The 18,540-nt window shown below is 41.3% G+C and overlaps 1 protein-coding gene across 2 annotated transcripts in view; it reads right to left on the reverse strand.

Moving 5' to 3' along the window:
• The window catches only part of SLC6A5 (solute carrier family 6 member 5), a 1,534,607-nt gene that overhangs the window by 1,083,204 nt on the left and 432,863 nt on the right, over window positions 1–18,540 (reverse strand). For both annotated transcript variants that reach the window (XM_044082549.1, XM_044082548.1), the window contains exon 4: window positions 14,015–14,146. In XM_044082549.1, the coding sequence (XP_043938484.1) occupies window positions 14,015–14,146 (132 nt within the window). The remainder of the gene's footprint in view (window positions 1–14,014; window positions 14,147–18,540) is intronic.

Consider the following 18,540-nt stretch of genomic DNA (forward strand, 5'->3'; position numbering starts at 1 on the left):
ACGCAGATATAAAGTAGGAGAAGAAGAAAGCAGTGACTAAGTATTATAAAGTAGGAGAATAAGAAAGCAGTGACTAACACAGATATAAAGTAGGAGAAGAAGAAAGCAGTGACTAACACAGATATAAAGTAGGAGAAGAAGAAGAAGAAAGCAGTGACTAACACAGATATAAAGTAGGAGAAGAAGAAAGCAGTGACTAGCACAGGTATAAAGTAGGAGAAGAAGAAAGCAGTGACCAACACAGATATAAAGCAGGAGAAGAAGAAAGCAGTGACTAACACAGGTATAAAGTAGGGAAGGAGAAAGCAGTGACTATTGCTGATCTCTGTCTGCATTTGATTTTTACCACCCACCCTCTCTACTGTTGTTGTACTCTTAAATTTGGTGGCTTTTGAGTTGCTCGCTCTGCTATAAGTCAGATTTTGGACCCTCCTCCCTGTCCCATCTCATCAGCTTAATCTAGTGAGTACTGAGAGATCAACTGGGAAGGCCCACCTTCTTAGTCTCTTAGACATCAATTATCTTCTGTTTCCTCCCTTCCAACTTACTTTAAAAAAATTCAATTTTATTCAGCTGATTTAACTGTATCTGTGCTTACTTTATAAAATGAATTTTATGAAACTGCTTTAATTGTATCTGTGCTTCATCCTACTTTATTACTTTAGCCTATTGCTGCATGATCTTAAAGTGTTCAGTTTCATTTAATCGGTTACATTTATTACTGCCTGTTAGTAACTTAATTAAATTGCAACTGTTATTCTAAGCCTCTTAGTTTTTATTTAAGCACTTGGGCTTCAAACTAGTTATCTTACACAAGGAAGGTTTTTGGTCTACACTTCTGTGACAGGAGAGGTAGCTTATACCCTTCTAAGTTGCTACTTACTGGTTGAAGACTTTTTTGCGTCTGTTATTATAAAAGTGTTTTTGTTCTTTTTTTAAGTGTTTGGGCTTTAGGCTAGTTATTTTACATTAAGAAGGTGTGTGGTCTACACTCTTTGTAGGAGGAGAGGGTAGCCTCTACCCTTCTGAGCTGGAATTGCTGGTGAAGGCTTATTCTGCCTGTAATTCTAAGAGTCTTTGTTCTACTTCAAGAACTTGGGCTCCAAACCAATAATTTTACATTAGGAACATTTGTGGTCTACACTCTTCTGGCAGGAGAAGGTAGCCTGTTCTCATCTGGCTTATTGTATCTGTTATTCTAAAAGTGTCTTTGTTCTGATTTAAGCACTTGGGCTCCAAGTCAGTTATTTTACATTAAGAAAGTTTGTGGTCTACACTCTTGTGGGAGGAGAGTGTAGCCTCCACCCTTCTGAGCTGGAATTGCTGGTGAAGGCTTATTGTGCCTACTATTCTAAATGTCTTTGTTCTGTCCTAGGGTCTGCACTCTTGCGACATTACTCTCTAGACAGATTTTTATTAACTACTAGAGCATCTAGTTTGCTCTTAGTTGAGTGTTGCTCATCAAGTTGCTTGTCTTATTGATTTGTTCAATATTTAAGTTTTCCTCACGCCTCCCTAGTAGATTAGTGGCCATGGATATGCACTTCCTGACTGTCTCTGCGGCCAGTCTGGAGGAGATGGGTATTCTGAGGCATTGTAGCAATTGCCTCATGTACACTGACAATCCACTTATTCTTAATAAAACAAATAGTGTATGCGAGAGGTGTAAATATGCTTTAATGCTAGAGGCAAAACTCTCTCATACAACCAAAACTAATCCTATATAGGTTGTCAGTGACACTTGCACCACTCCTACTGCACAGGGTAAAGACTCTACACATAAAACTACACATGCTGAGGCACTTATAGGTAACCCTCCTAAAACACTAAGGCCTCCTGCACAGTTCAGTCAAAGAAATGGTCCTCAGCCATCACATAAACACTCTGTTATAAAACCACCCACAGCTACACATAGTAACACAGTGTCCACTGCCTCTACTGCTCAGTCCTTAAGGCAAACCAGCATGCAGCCAAATTTCCTGATAATTGGTGATTCTATAGTGAGGCACATTGATGACCCCTCAGTAGAATGAGTAAAGAGAGTCACAGTTAGCTGCCTTTCCAGGGATAGAACACATCAAGTCACACATGCACTCAGGTCATTGAACCATAGGACCAGTATGACTCTGGCATAGTCCATGTGGGTGTTTGACTATATGAAGTGAGACATGATCAAGCTCACTGATTATGTGTCTCAGGCAGGTATGACCCTAGCACTGAGTAGCATACTACCTTCTCCAAAGATGATGCCACATTACCAACAGAAAAAGATTGGTTTTAACAACTGGCTTAGCTATTGTGTTAATCCAGGGGGGTACAATATTTAACAACGTGGGAGGACATGGTTGACAGACCACGCTGCTTTACTAGGGATGGTCTGCTCTCATTCCGCTCTAGGATTTTGGATATTGGCAAAGACCTTTTCCACCCCATAGTACCTTTTTAGGCAATGTTAAACTGATAGACCTACTGACCTAACTGAACATGTGAAGAAATATCTGAAGGTAGTACTGCTCAATGCTATAAGTCTTAACAAAAAACTCCACTCCATGGAATCCTTCCTTTCCCTGGAAAGTGTAGATATCTATGTAGTAATGGAGACATGGTTTAAAGTCATGGAGAGTACCCCAGCAATGCAAAGTTATAATGCCTTTCACACCTTTAGACCAACTACTGCACAAGAGAAAATTAATGGTGGAGAAGTCCCAGTCTATGTTAAAACCAATCTCACATCCAAAATAGTTAAAGTGTATGACTTACTGGAACTCATACATGTGCAATTCACCATAACATCATACAATATCCTTGCAACATATAGGTCCCCTCCATATCCCAGGAAACCCATACTACCTATTTCAGTGTACTATTTCACCATTCAACCCAATATGATATTCATATTCATCTACCCCTCTATAGACTGGGAATCCTACACCACTTCTAATGCACAATCCCAGCAATTCCTAAACTTTGTCAATACCAACATCCTGTAACAGTTGGTCCATTCTCCTACAAGGGTACAAACATCCTTGACCGATGTTCCTCACCCAATGTAACATTTTCACTTGTCAGATCTGACCACATTATTTGAAATAATAATTAAATCAGGGATCCAGTGAAACCATAAATCTTTAGGAACTATTCCAAGGCTAACCTTTCTCTACAACTTTGCTATATTTCAAGCACTCCCAAACCCAGTAAATACCATAGAATACACTGAGCTATTTACAAAATCTATGTACAGCCATATTGATAGCTGTATAGAGTGAGTTGTGTCCACTTGTACTAAGAATAAGACAAATTCAAAAGACAAGCCCCCCTGATGGAATCCCAATATCAATCGGTTATACAACAAAAGAAAAAAAATCTTGGCCAAGCATAGGAGGAACAAAGCCATACATACTAAAAGCCAACTGGCCGATCTAAACAGGCAGATGAAAAGGTTAATTCTAATTCAAAGGCTCAATTTGAAGAACAAATAGCTTCTCAAGCAAAGTTAAACCACAAAGCTTTCTACAGTTATGTCCGTTCCCTCACTGGAAATACTCAACAATGCACATAACTTATTGTAAATGGGATCACCCACACTAAGCTGGAGTCATTCAACAGCCTTTTAGCTGACAGATTCTTCTCAAGTTTTTCCCCTCTACCCCCGATAGTCCCAAGGAAATTCCACATGACACAATCTCCCAAACATTACTAGGGAACAAGTCATCAATGCAATTTCTAAGGCCAAAAACACTGCATAAATGGGCCCTGCTAACGTCCCAGGATGTTTAATATATAGCATGAAACATGACCTCTCTGGTCCACTTGAATCACTTTTCAACTAGAACCTTCTGTCAGGTTTTATGCCCAAGGAATGGAAGTTGGCTACAGTCAATCCCCTGCACAAAGAAAGTCCAACTAGTGATCTGGATAACTACAGGCCCATAAGTGTTTCCAGCCTCATATGTAAGGCCATGGAAAGAATCATCATGGAAATGATAAACGAGGACATAGGTAACCTGAAAACGCTAGACCCATCATAGTTCAGCTTTGTTAAAGGAAGGTCATGCTTATTAAATCTGGTGGACTTTTTGAGAGGGTCTCCAAAGCACTGATGAAGGTAATACTGTGCACAAAGCTTACCTCGACATGGCCAAGGCTTTTGATACAATACCCAACTCAGGCATTATAGACAAGCTCACTAACTTAGGTATAAGCCATTTTATTACCCACTGAATAGCCAACTGGCTCACTGATAGGACCCAGGAGGTCAAAATATGTGAGGCCACCTCCACCAAGATGCTAAGCTACAGTAAGGCTACTCTCTCCACGTGGTAGCTAGCTCCAAGATGATCCATTTAGCGGGTATTATATATCCCCTTTCTTGTAGTTGCTAGTATGCAAGCACTACATATGTATCCCAGGTCCTTTATTAAATAAAAACTATTTTTTAATTCTGTTTAGTTAAAAATGACAAACTCTTTCATCGTAGCAAATTTCTTGTTATGGCAACTTGGCTCAATATAGACAGAAAATTACTTATGTGTGATACACACAACAGAAAGTACAGTTTTGTACCTACCATAAATGTAGATGTCCGAACTGGATAGCATCTGCAGTCATAACAACTGGGGTTGTCCTGTCGTCAGGCAGCCCTGCAGTCGGCCGGATTCCAAAGTCCGGGTCCGGCTTCGGCTGATGTCGCACTTCACCCGACATCATCTCTGCTGGTCTCCGGGTATAAAGGCATCAGCCGACGCCATTTTCTTCAGTGTTTCTTGCCCCAGATGCCAGATGCCCTTCCTGGAAGGCTAATTTTTGGATAAATGCCAATGTTTCCAAAAGGATAGAAGGCAAACTCAGAAAATAAGCATGTATGTACATATATACAAACAAATACACCATAAGAGACTCCCCCCACTAGCTAGCTATTAAGAGGGTAAATACCCTAGGAGTACCACAGAGGGAAGGAGGGAGGGTAATCCTGACTGCAGATGCTATCCAGTTCGGACATCTACATTTATGGTAGGTACAAAACTGTACTATGTCCTTCATGGATGCATCTGCAGTCATAACAACTGGGTAGAATACCATAGCCAACTAAGGGAGGAGGAAAAATTTAGATTATGGTGTGGTTAGGATCCCTTGCAGCACAGCAGTGGCAAACCCTGCTCGGGATCTGGAGTACAAAGGTAAGTTATAATGCTTGGCAAATGTATGCACGGAGGTCCAAGTAGCCGCCTCAATAATGTCCTTGGTTGCCACACCTCGTAGGAAGGCTGTGGTAGTGGCTGTTGCCCTTGTAGAATGAGGCCTTATGTTCTGTGGAATTGGTTTTCCATGGAAGGAGTAACAGAATCATATGCAATTTCCTATCCATTTGGAGATTGTCTGTTTGGAAATTGCTTTTCCTTCCTTTCCTGTTGCATAGGCTACAAAAAGCTGATCAGTTTTTCTGCTACTTTTTGTTCTGTCCAGGTAGTAGCGTAACTGTCTATGTACATCCAAGGAATGCAGCATTCTTTCCCCTCTGTTTTGTGGGTTGGGAAAGAAGGTAGGTAGGTGGATTGCCTGGTTTAAAGACACTCTGGATATCACCTTAGGCATAAAAGTAGGATTAGTCCTCATGGACACTCTATCTTGGTGGAAGATTAGGAAGGGCTGTACCGCCATTAGGGCCTGAAGTTCAGAGACCCTCCTTGCTGAGGTTATCGCCAGTAGGAAAGCAGTTTTCCACGATAGATGCTGTAGGTCCGCTGTAGCTGCTGGTTCAAAAGGTGCGAGTGTCAATTTTTCTAGCACAAAGTTCAAATCCCAAGCTGGCAATGGTGGTTTCCTTGGAGGTTTTACATTCTTGATTCCTCTGAGGAACTGCCTGAGTAAAGGATGTGAAAAGACAGGTGGATCAAAGCTGTATTCTGCTGAAATAGCTGACGCATGTATCTTGATGGAGGAATAGGACAGGCCTGTATGTAGAAGCTCTGCCAGATACTCCAAAATGTTAGCCATATCTATAATTGACACATCTTTTCCTCTTTCAGTGCTCCAAATGACAAACCTTTTCCATTTTCCTGCATAGTTCCTTTTGGTTGAAGGTCTGCGGGCTTCAAGGATAATGTCTTTAACCCTTTGGGAAAGTTCTGGGTTAGTTGCTGCTATGTGATGTGCCATGCAGTCAGTTGCAACGTTTTTAGGTTTGGATGCATGATGCTGTAGTTGTTCTGAGTTAACATCAAAGGCATCAGGGGTATTGGCCACATGTTGTCCCGAGACATGCTCCTCAGTAATGGGTACCAGTGTTGTCTTGGCCAGTTTGGAGCTATCAGGGTTATCCTTGGACGTTCCTCCTTGATTTTTAGTAATACCTTGTGTATCAAGGGAAGAGGTGGAAATGCATATGCTGTTAGACCTTTCCAGCTGAAGGAGAGCGAATCCACTTTCCATGCAAGTGGGTGGAATGTCCTTGTGCAGAATTTTTGAGCTGGTGATTGAGAGGGGAAGCGAGTAGATCTATCTGTGGACTTCAGCGTTTCTTTGAGATGGTCTTGAAGATGTCCGGGTGTAGCATCCATTCGTGGGCATCCGATGTGGTTCTGCTCAATATGTCTGCTAGAGTATTGTCCTTTCGGTACAAATATTGCCTGTAACTGGATGTTGTAGCTGAGTGCCAGGTTCCAAAGCTCCAAAGTCATTCTGCATAGGGGGTATGAATGAGTGCCTCCCTGCTTGTTGATGTACCACATGACTGTGGTGTTGTCTGTCCTTATCATCAAATGGCCCTCTTTGAGAAATGGTCTGAAATTTTGGATTGCCAGTTTTACTGCCAGCATTTCTTTTAGGTTGATGTGCAGGTGGAGTTGATCCTGCGTCCACAATCCTTGTACGCATTTGTCCAGCATGTGAGCCCCCCATCCTAGGTCTGAGGCGTCTGTTGTGATGGTCTGGCTTGCTTGATAGCTGCGAAAGGGTAGGCCTGGGTTTGACTGGCATGCTTGTGCCCACCATAGGAACTCCTGTTTTAGGCATGGGATCAGTGGAATTTCCGCTTCTAGGCTGTGCCTGTGTTGGGACCATAAATTCCTTAGGTACCACTGTAGTTTTCTCATATGTAGTCTGGCATGTGGAACCAAGATTATGCATGATGCCATGTAGCCCAAGGCCTGAAGGACTTTTCTTGCTGTTAACTTGTTCTGTTTTGTTAGAGCCAAGAAGTAAAGAGGGAGTTCTTTTTGTTTTTCTGCGGTTAGGAATGCCATTTGTTTTACAGTGTCCAATTCACGCCCAGGAATGTCCTTGTTTGGGATGGTATCAGCCTTGACTTTTGCAAATTAACTGTGTATCCCAGTGCTTGTAGCAAGTAAATGACCCTTTGTAAATCTGTTGTCAGCTTGCTTTTGTTGTCCCCTTGTAGCAGGCAGTCGTCCAGGTATGGATAAATTTGGATTCCCTGTAGTCTGCAGTGGGCGATTACTGATGCCAGGCATTTTGTGAATACTCTGGGCGCAGTAGATAAGCCAAAGGGCAATGCTGAGAATTGATAATGCTCTGATCCTGCAAGAAATCTGAGGTATCTTCTGCAAATTGGTCGAATGGGGACGTGCAGGTATGCCTCCTTGAGATCTAGAGTTACCAGCCAACACTCCTTGCCCAGCATGGGAAGAAGTTGCTGTAGGGTCAGCATTTTGAATTTTGGGACAATGATGTATGTATTTAAGGTGGACAGGTCGAGAATAGGTCTCCAACTTTTTTCCTTTCTTGGAACTAGGAATAGTCTGGAGTAAAATCCTTTGCCTTGTTCTGTTATTGGCACTCTTTCCACAGCTCTCATCTTTGCTAATTGCATTATCTGCTGTAGAGCTTCTGTTTTTTGATTTGGAGGCAGGTTTGGCATTCCTCTTTTGACTGGTAGAGTGTGAAAGTGGAACCGGTAACCTTGGTGTATGGTTTGCAAAATCCACTTGTCTTTTGTGATGTAGTGCCAGTTTTTCAAAAATAAGGTTAATTTTCCACCTAATGGAGCTGCTATTTGTTCCCTGGTAGGCGGATGTAGAGTTAAGTCACTGTGATTGTGCTGTTGTAGTGGTAGTGGCTGAGTCTGTGCCTCTGTTATTACCTTGCCACTGTCGTCCTCTGTAGGCACCTCCTCTGGATTGGTTTCTGCCTCTGGAACGTCTATTCCTGCCCCTTTGGGATCTTGTGGAGTCAGGAAAGGACCAATTTTTGGCAGGCCAGTTCCTGCTAAACCTTGGTGGCTGAACCTGCAAGAAATCTTTAACCGTTTGAACAGATTTTGCCTTTTCTTCCATTTTCTTCATTACCTGCTGGGCAGGTGTACCAAACAAACTGGTCTTATCCATAGGAGCATCTAATAACTTAGATTTAACATGTTCCGGTAAGACTTGTTCCTTCAGCCATGCATGTCTTCTTATCACTGTGCCAGTCATGGCTGATCTAAATGAAGCCTCCAGTGCATCATAGCCACATTTTAAGGAATGGTTACTAACCTGTTGTATGTTATTTACCATTTCTAATACATATTTCTTATCTATAGAGTCGTCAGAGGATAGTTTTGTAGTTAACTGATCAAGCATAAACTCTTGGTATTGTATCATGTGAAACTGACAGTTTAAAGCTCTAGCTGAGAGAGTAGCTGAGGTATAAACTGTTTTGCCCCATCTGTCTAAAGACCTGGCTTCCCTTTCAGAAGGAATAGGGTTTTTTGCTGTGGTCGAGGCTACTGCCTTAGGCCCCTGGGATATAGTTTTGGGGTCTGCAAGAGGGGCCTTGTATAGGTGATGATGCGTGTCTGGTACCCTGTAAAATCTGTCTGGTTTGGCAGGGGCTGGAGGTAAGGAATCTGGTGCAGAGCAGACATCATTAAAGGCATCGTCCACAACAGGGAGGACAGGAGGTATAGCGAATGGCCTGTGTTGTGGAAGGTGCAGAAAAGTCCTAAGTCTTTTTCTGGAGTCTGAGAAATCCTGTTGCTGCCATTGGAATTGTTCTCGCATGGCATGTAAGGTTTCCCCAAAGGAGAATTCTTCTGGTGGAGAAGCAGCTGGAATGGATTCTTCAGCATCTGAGTCTTCATAATTGGAGAAAGGAGCCTCTGGCTGGTCTGTAATATCTGAGTCATCCGCAGAATCATCAGAGGACACAGGCTCGGGGGGCTCTGCCCTAGGTCTCTTCTCTGGGGGCTGAGAGGCCCTGTCTGGGTGAGATTGAGATCCCCTAATTAAGGATATTAAATCTTCTGCCAGAGTAAGCATTTGTGAACTAGAGGTAGGCCTGGTTGAGGGGGGTTTAACAGGCACTGATTTAGTAGACTTGGCTGCTTTAGCCCTGGCAAAGGCCTTAATGGACATGGCTGCAGGAGGCCTAGCTGCACCACGTGCTGGGGTAGAGACATCCAAAGGGATGGTGTCTGATAATTCACTAGAAGCCACTGTAGTAGGTAAAATTTCAGAGGCCGATTCAAGTAAGGTAGCAGGAACCTCAGAAGTAGTCAAAGATTCAGCTGTGCTTTGAACAGTTTTCTCGGTTTCGGCCGAAACCGAGACACTCATGATTTGCTCCACCATGGTTCCGGCCGAAACCGTGGACCGCGAGTGTCAGTCTTTTTCTTTGCATTTCTTAACAATTTGGGTAGTCGGAGGATCCGACGGCATAATGTACGCAAATTCAGAACCGAAAAACTGTTCAGCAAACTCCGACCGACGCCTAAGCGTTCGTCGGTTGAAGGAAGCACAGGCCGAACAGGCTGCTACGTCGTGGTCTGGGCCTAAACAAGGCAAACAGTAAGAGTGGAAATCTTTATGAGGTATTTGTTTCCCACAAGTTAAACAGTTATTGACTTTTTCTGACATCGGCTGAGGCAAGAAAGAGTCCCCAACGGGGTACTTAGCTTTTAGAAGTCTTCAAAGTAGTATTCGGTAGTAGAAATCTCTGGATCCGACCGACCGGCACTTGCGAACAGCTTCTGCTTCGGGCGCCACGCGGCAAGAAAGACTGAAGAAAATGGCGTCGGCTGATGCCTTTATACCCGGAGACCAGCAGAGATGACGTCGGGTGAAGTGCGACATCAGCCGAAGCCGGACCCGGACTTTGGAATCCGGCCGACTGCAGGGCTGCCTGACGACAGGACAACCCCAGTTGTTATGACTGCAGATGCATCCATGAAGGACATCAGAAACAACACAGAGAAGTGTAACAAAGAAAAAAGAACTTTTAAATGTGGGAAGTGTAAGACATGCAAATATATGAACATGACTAATGTGTTCCAACATCCTATCACACATAAAGTATATTCCTATAAAGGCAATGGAAATTGCAATACAGAGAATGTGATATATATACCCAGCTGTGAAGTATGTATGTCGTTCTATGTGGGTAAAACTAATAGAAAATTCAAAGAACATATCTTACGGCATCTAAGAGACATCAATAACAAGATAGAAGTCAATGCTTTGTATCAGCATATAAAGCACAATCCAGGGCATAGCTTTAAATTTATGATCGAGTACAATGCCCCATTTGGGATGTATCTCACCCGACACCTGCAGCAGTTGGAGAGACCCCAAAATTTCCTCACCAAAAGGATAAAGGGACTCCAAAACCTGTCATATACTGCCAGACTGAAGAAACTCCAACTCTATTCAGTTGCATACCGTCTGCTCAGAGGTGACCTGTGCCTGACATACAAGGCCATGACCAACCCGGAATTAATGGACATGCTCCACCTCAAAAAATCCAAATCCACCAGAACCACTAGAGCAAGTGACTTAAACCTTAGCACGGATATAAATAGGACGTGCTGGAGGGATAGATTTATCACCCAGAGACTCCCCATGCTGTGGAATAAAATCCCAGTCCATGTGAGGCAGAGCACCTCGCTGGCTCTGTTCAAGAGAAATCTTGACTGGTGGATGGGAGATCGTAGGTTTACCCCGGGAATCATCTCTGTGTCACCGCTGGACAGAGGCACAACAAACTAATGGGCACATTATTTCTAACATAAGGGGTGGCGTAAGCCACATAACTTTGGGCTATGCTTATAAATGCCTTAGGGCAGATAGCCTAGTATAAACCTATGAACCTATGAACCTATGATATTAACCCAAGTTTCAGTTACAGCACTAGGTGGAGATTTGTTCAACAGAACTGAAAAAATAGAAATGGTCTGGATTATGAACTTGTGTGTCAGTCAAAGTCCTGGCCTTAATGCAGTAGTCCCCTTAAAACCAGTACTAAAAGAAAGGAGGCTCAGGGGGCGATAATACACTTCTATGAGTAAACCACTCCTAAAAGAAATAGGACTGAATAACATGACAGTAAAGCTATAAAACTAGCTACTAAACAACATGTGAGAATGGACTCCACTCAAGAGGACAGAATAACCAGTGACATACTAGCAGGAACCCAGGAAGTTAAACTGATTTGGCAGTGTATATAAAAAGACAGATTGGATGCAAGTAGTAAGGGTATCCAATAAATAATGAAGGCAGAGAGTCTTATTTGAATATAACACCTCATTGGCCAATACCTAGAATACACACAGTATAAAAGGAAGTGCAAAGCAGATAAACACAGGATCTGAAGAAGGTTTACAACCGAAAGCGCTTATCTGTTCCTGAGTCTGTTTTTGAACACAAGCAGCATGCTTATTTGAAGTTGGCTTTAGAACTAGGAATATTTTGGAACCTGCTCCAGTGACTTTGCAAACAGGCAGTTTGCTGATTCCCATTGGCTTCAGAGGAAGGAAGAATCATCCATCCTGGAATTCACTTTAGTGTACAGGCAGCATGTTGATTTGAAGTTGGTCTTAGACTTTAGAACTCATTCCAGTGTCTTTGAACACGGGATGCCTATTGGAATCAATTGGCTCTAGAAGAAGGAAGAGCTTTAGGACTTACCCCCCCCCCCATTTTACACACAGGCTGTATGCTAGTTACAAGTTGGATTCCAAGTAAGGAACTTTTTGTAACTTGTTCTAGTGCTTTTGCACACAGGCGATTTATTGACTTGGAACTTTGGAGGTACCTACTGAAGAAGCGGAGCATATAGTTGTCAGTGAATGGAGGTTTTGTACTCAAGGAAGAAAGGTAACTGGAAGTAACTTCCAATGAATGAGAAATTTAATGTCTAATTATATTGAGCCAAATTGCCATAACAAGAAATTTGCTCCGAGGAAAGAGTTTGTCGTTTTTAACTAAACAGAATTAAAAAATTGTTTTTATTTAATGAAGGACCTGGGATACATATGTAGTGCTTGCATACCAGCAACTACAAGAAAGGGGATATATAATACCCGCTAAATGGATCATCTTGGAGCTAGCTACCATGTGGAGGGAGTAGCCTTATTGTAGCTTTTCATTTTCATATGGTGAAGGCGTACTCCCCCAGGCTAGAGCTTGTTCACTTTATCTTTTCATATTCCACCAAGATGCTGGTCACTGACAAAGTCCCCCAGGGCTCAGTACTGGGCCTGCTCATTTTTGGCATCTATTTCTCTGAAACAGAAGCCAATGATGAAGGTTTATGGCTGACTATGTTTGTAGATGATTGCAAGCTGGGAGTTAACATCGACTCCCCCTGCAGACACTAGCATTCCTCAATAAAGTCTATCTCTGACTAACAAATGGTGCCAAAGCCATGGTCTTAAACTGAATGCTAAGAAATGCATAATTGTACCTTTTGGGAAGCCAAAAATTCTGTCTAATTACCATGTTGATAATACACCCCTTAGGGTGTATTATCAACATGGTAATTAGACAGGATTTTTGTTGTCAGCGATTTGGGTATGCATGTAGACAGTAGCCTTACCTTCGACCACCATGTGGCAACAGTAGTGAGGAAATCATTTTATGTTGTGCAACTTATAAGTAAGGACATGGCATCTAGGTCCAAAGAAGTCATTATCCCACTGTACTCTGTCCTTATCAGACCAGTCTTAGAGTATAATGCTCCTTTTGGTATGTACCTGACCAGGCATTTGCAACAACAAGAGCGACCTCAAAGGTTCCTTACAAAAAGAATAGAAGGCATAACAAACCTGCCTTATGCAGAGGCCTTAAAGCTCTTTCCCTCTATGCAGTTTGCTATAGATTGCTGAAGGGTAATCTATGCCTGGCTTACAAGGCATCCACAAATCCTGAACTTATGAATCTCCTACATATTTGCAAGTCAAAGAGTACCAAGATACAAGGTCTAGGGACCTGAATTTTGTCTGTGACTTCAACAGAACATGCTAAAAAGAAACAAGTGTCCCAGAGACTGCCCCTCCTATGGAACAGGCTTCCCATCCATGTGAAGCTGAGTTCAGTTTAAGCACAACATTGACCAGTGGATGGGGAATAGGAAATTTACACCGGACCTGGCACCCATGTCCCTTATGGAGAGACATAGCTTATAATGCCTGGCCCTCAGTGCTATATTTGGATGCAGCCCATTATTATTCTTTTGGGAAAACTTAGAAAGGCAACCCCCCCTGGTCATTAGCCTAGTAACAGTTTACAAATCTATTAATCTATAATTCACTGTCTCTCATGTTATATGACATGTTATATGACAATAGTTAGGCAAAAGTTGTACTATGATGTGAGACAGCTAGCAAGAGCACATATCACTTCAGAAGGTAAGACTACATTGTCCATTATAGTGGTAGTTTGGAGAATCCCCAGTGTCAGTGGCTTGGTCAGTGTACATCCCTTCATTTTTGCATGGTTCAGTTAAATGTATTAATCTGAGCAAACTTTTCATGAAAAATGTGGGACATTACTGTAGGCAGAAATGATATTAACTGCTGTGGCTGTAGTTTTGATTTGAAGTTTACAAAACGTGTATGTATCTGGGTATTTGTAGAACATGATTATCCATGCGTATGAAACAAATGAAGGATCCTGCCTGGTGCACTGTACTATCACAAGAACAATTTCTGAACAGAATAACACATGACAGCATTTGACGTCCTGGAAATTTGAGGATATATATTTTTTTCTCTTCCTCTGATTTACCATTTCATTTGCCATACCTTGTAATGCAGGAACAGCCTTCCACACAGAAACAGGTCCTTGACTAGCAAACTGTCCCAACGACACTTCCATGAAGAAAATTGGGATACCAGCAAGCATCAACATCAGTAGATAAGGGATTAGAAATGCACCTGTTATAAATAAATTGTAAATAAATTCAGCTATGAAACAAATATCAGTCATAAATAACATCATACATCTGCAGTAAAACCTGTTCAAAATTGCAGCATCAAATCAAAACTTTACAGATTTAACATACACACACACACACACACACATGCCCAGACAATATAAACTACACAGGCATATACTTTTATGCACTAATGTGTGTGTGTGTGTGTGTGTGTGTGTGTGTGTGTGTGTGTGTGTGTGTGTGTGTGTGTGTGTGTGTGTGTGTGTGTGTGTGTGTGCTTATAATGTGTTTAATTAAGTCAGTGCACATATATAATTGATTTGTTCCTTATTCTGTTATTTGAAGTGCGGGTATTTGTTACTTGTATGGTTTGATGTTGTGGGTATTTGTTATTTGTATGGTTCAGGATTTACCACCTATATCATCGTGTTCTACCAAGGAGTTAATATGTATAGGTTAGGAGGTTGTGTGTCTGTGCACTGTGCAGACAAGGCTTGTCTCCCTATAAAAAAGTGTTGTTTATTTTGTTTTGTAGCAGCTGTAAGTTAGTTGATGTAACTCAGAACTGTTTTGTAAGAGTTTGTGTAGCATATCTTATACTAAAAGGCAGAGACTGTACATTGGCTTTGTGCATATTTATTTTTGAGCTTGTCTGCTAATTATGCATGAGCAAGAGTGAATTATTTTTATGGTTTGTGTATCGATGAGGATTGGATACACTTGATGTGAGCAGGGAGGGTTTTTTCTTATTAGTGTTTCTTCGTACTGGTTTACTTTTTGTGTGTGTATGTTTTATGTGTACATGTTGGGTATTCCAGTGTTATGAAATGTGTTCTGTGAATAATTGATGGTGATTGTGTATATCAGTGTAGTTATTTGTGTTGATTATTTATTTAATTTTTGTTGATGGCAGTTCTTCTCAGTTGGTTGGGTATATATGGGTCTGGTCCTTTAGGTTTAGGTATGCGTAGATGAGTTCTTGTACCCCAAAGTATAAGATATTTAATTTATGTCCCACACCACCTATATCATATGTATCTGCTTTTTGTTCAATGTAGTACTTAGTTTTTTGAGTATGGTAGGTTACTGTAAATTGTTTTTATTATCATTTTTATATTTTGTTTATTGGTCAGTGGATGTACAGGATAGATGCATGGGCACAGCCATGAGTTAGTGAGAAGTTAGTAACAATGTAATGTATTTGTTACTATAAATTATACAGGATAGGTGCATGGGCACAGCCATGAGTTAGTAACAATGTAAAGTATGTGTTATTATAGATTATACAAGATAGGTGGATCATGGGCACAGCCGTGAGATAGTGACAGGTTAGTAACAATGTAAAGTATATGTACTATAGATCATGCAGGGAGGTGCATCATGGGCACAACTGTGAGTTAGTGAGAGGTTAGTAACAATGTAATGTATTTGTTACTATAGATTATACAGGATAGGTGCATCATGGGCACAGCCATGAGTTACTGAGAGGTTAGTAACAATGTAACATATTTGTTGTTATAGATTATACAGGATAGGTGCACCATGAGCACAGCCATGAGTTAGTGAGAGGTCAGTAACAATGTAAAGTACTTTTTACTATAGATTATACAGGAGAGGTGCACTGTGGGCACAGCCATGAGTTGGTGAGAGGTTCGTAACAATGTAATATATTTGTAACTATAGATTATACAGGATAGGTGCATCATGGGAATAACCATGAGTTAATGAGAGGTTAGTAACAATGTAATGTATTTGTTATTATAGATTATGCAGGATAGGTGCATGGGCATAGTCATGACTTAGTGAGAGGTTATTAACAATGTAAATTATATGTTACTATAGATTATACAGGATAGATGCATGGGCATAGCCATGACTTAGTGAGAGGTCAGTAACAATGTAAAGTAAAGGGTATGCCTCCAGGCGAAAGCGCTTGATGTGGAATTTGTTATCTTTTCATTAAAACAGAGTTTTATTTAAGTCATTTTTAATTTTTTTGTTCCTGTTGAGCCTTTGGATACATAATTTTGTTCTTGGTCTGGTTCGGATCTAATTTGGTTTTAGTGAGAGGTTAGTAACAATGTAAAGTATATGTTACTATTGATAATATAGGATAGGTACATCATGGGCATAGCCATGAGTTAGTGAGAGGTTAGTAACAATGTAAAGTATTTGTTACTATAGATTATACAGGATAGGTGCATGGGCACAGCCATGAGTTAGTAAAAGGTTAGTAACAATGTAATGTATTTGTTACTATAGATCATACAGGATAGGTGCATGGACACAGCCATGAGTTAGTGAGAAGTTAGTAACAATGTAAAGTATTTTTTAGTATAGATTATACACAATAGGTGCATCATGCTGATTGAAGGCTCAGTGTCTGTTATTCTAAATGTGTATTAGTTCTGGTTTAAGCATTTGGGCTTCAGGCCAGTTATTTTACATTAAGAAGGTTTGTGGTCTACAGTCTTGTGGGAGGAGAGGCCAGATTCTGCCCTTCTGAGCTGGGATTTTCTGGTTAAAGGATTATTGTGCCTGCTTATTTGAACTGTTTCTTTCTGAAATTGGTCCACCTTGTTTGCTGTAGCATAGACTAGATTCAGGCATGCTGAATCTAGTCTTGTTTGTATAACTTGAGCACTAATCCAGGACATCGTTTGTTGAGAAGGTTCCCCTGCACCCTAGTGGCAGGTGTGTGCAGTTAGAACTTGTCTGATTGAAAACTGCTGGAACAGGGCTCAGTTATGAGCTTTTTTACTGGTTAATTTGTTTAAATCAGTTTGCTCGTTTTCTATTGTTATATAAAAAATGCACTTTATTCATCTGCTTTTACTGTATTTGTGTTTCTTCCTACTCTATTGCATTTATTCTGCTGCATTTATTACTGCTTGTTAGTAGCCTCATTAAATTGTAACTCTTATTCTATGCCCTTGGTTGAAACACTTGGGCTTCAGACCAGTTGTTTTACATTAAGAAGGTTTGTGGTCTGCACTGTTGTGGCAGGACAGATAGCTTACATCCTTCTAAGTTGGGAGTTGCTGATTGAAGGCTTAGTGTCTGTTATTCTAAAAGTGTACTAGTTCTGCTTTAAGCACTTGGGCTTCGGGGCAGTTATTTTACATTAAGAAGGTGTGGTCTGCACTCTTGTGGGAGGAGAGGGTAGATTCTGCCCTTCTGAGCTAGGAGTTTCTGGTTAAAGGCTTATTGTGCCTGCTTCTTTGAACTGTTTCTCTCTGAAATTGGTACACCTTGTTTGCTGTAGCATAGACTAAATTCAGACCTGCTAAATCTAGCTTTTTTGTATAACTTGAGAACTAATCCAGACCATCTTTTTTTGAAGAAGGTTCCCTTGCACCTTAGTGGCAGGAGTGTGCACTTAGAACTTGGCTGATCGAAGACTGCTGGAATGGGGCAGAGCTGTTAGCTTTTTAGTGGTTAATTGGTTTAAATCAGTTTGCTCATTTGCTACTGTTATAATTAAAAAATACACTTTATACATTGCCGCTTAGCTAGGGTTAAACTATTCTCGATGTCATAAAGTCTGCTCTTCAAATTTTCCCTTAGAACTAGCCAGTTTTTTTAGTTTTAGCACTCAAAGCTGTTTCTTTGAGCTCAGCACTTGTTCAGAACACATTGTAAGAACTAAATAAGCTACAAATTACTACAGCACTCAACTTTCCTCATTTGTTTAGAGGAAAACAGTTTTTAGTACTTAATAAATAAGCACCTATCCAGGCAAGTATAAGGGTCAGCTCCCAGTGTTTTCTCCTGTCTACCTGATGAATCTGAGTATTTTGGGGCAATGCAATTGCCTGATGTACACAGACAACCATCTCCTCCTCCTTCTACCACCCAACACTACAACCTGTGGGAAATGCACTTATATAGCCAAACTGGAAGCAAAGCTCTCTTCACCCAAGAATGGACAAGACAGTCAAGAGGAGAAGGGAAACATTTGCACCACACCACACTCATCACATAGTCCCTCAAAACCTACACCACCAAAACCCACACATAGTAACACAAAACACACACCTGCATTCATGAAGGCTCTCAATAAAAATCTGCTCAAGCAACAGAGACCTCCAAAGCAGAAAAGCAAGCAACCTCCACCCCCAACACAATCCAAATGACACATAGCCCATAAACTCAGTGTGCCACCCAACCACAGCCCATAAGGAATAGCAAAGCACCCAATACTCTAGTCATAGGTGACTCTATAGTCAGGCACACTGATGTTCCACTCACCAGGCTAAACAAGGAGAAAGTTGTCATCTGCCTGTCGGGTGCCAGGATCTGCCACATAATGCACACACTCAGGTCACTCCACAACAAGTACAAATATGACTCTGTCATTATCCATGTTGGTGTGAATGACCTGAGATGTAC

This window comes from Protopterus annectens, chromosome 9.part0, assembly GCF_019279795.1.
Source record: "Protopterus annectens isolate FY-2018-M chromosome 9.part0, PAN1.0, whole genome shotgun sequence".
NCBI lineage: Eukaryota > Metazoa > Chordata > Ceratodontiformes > Protopteridae > Protopterus > Protopterus annectens.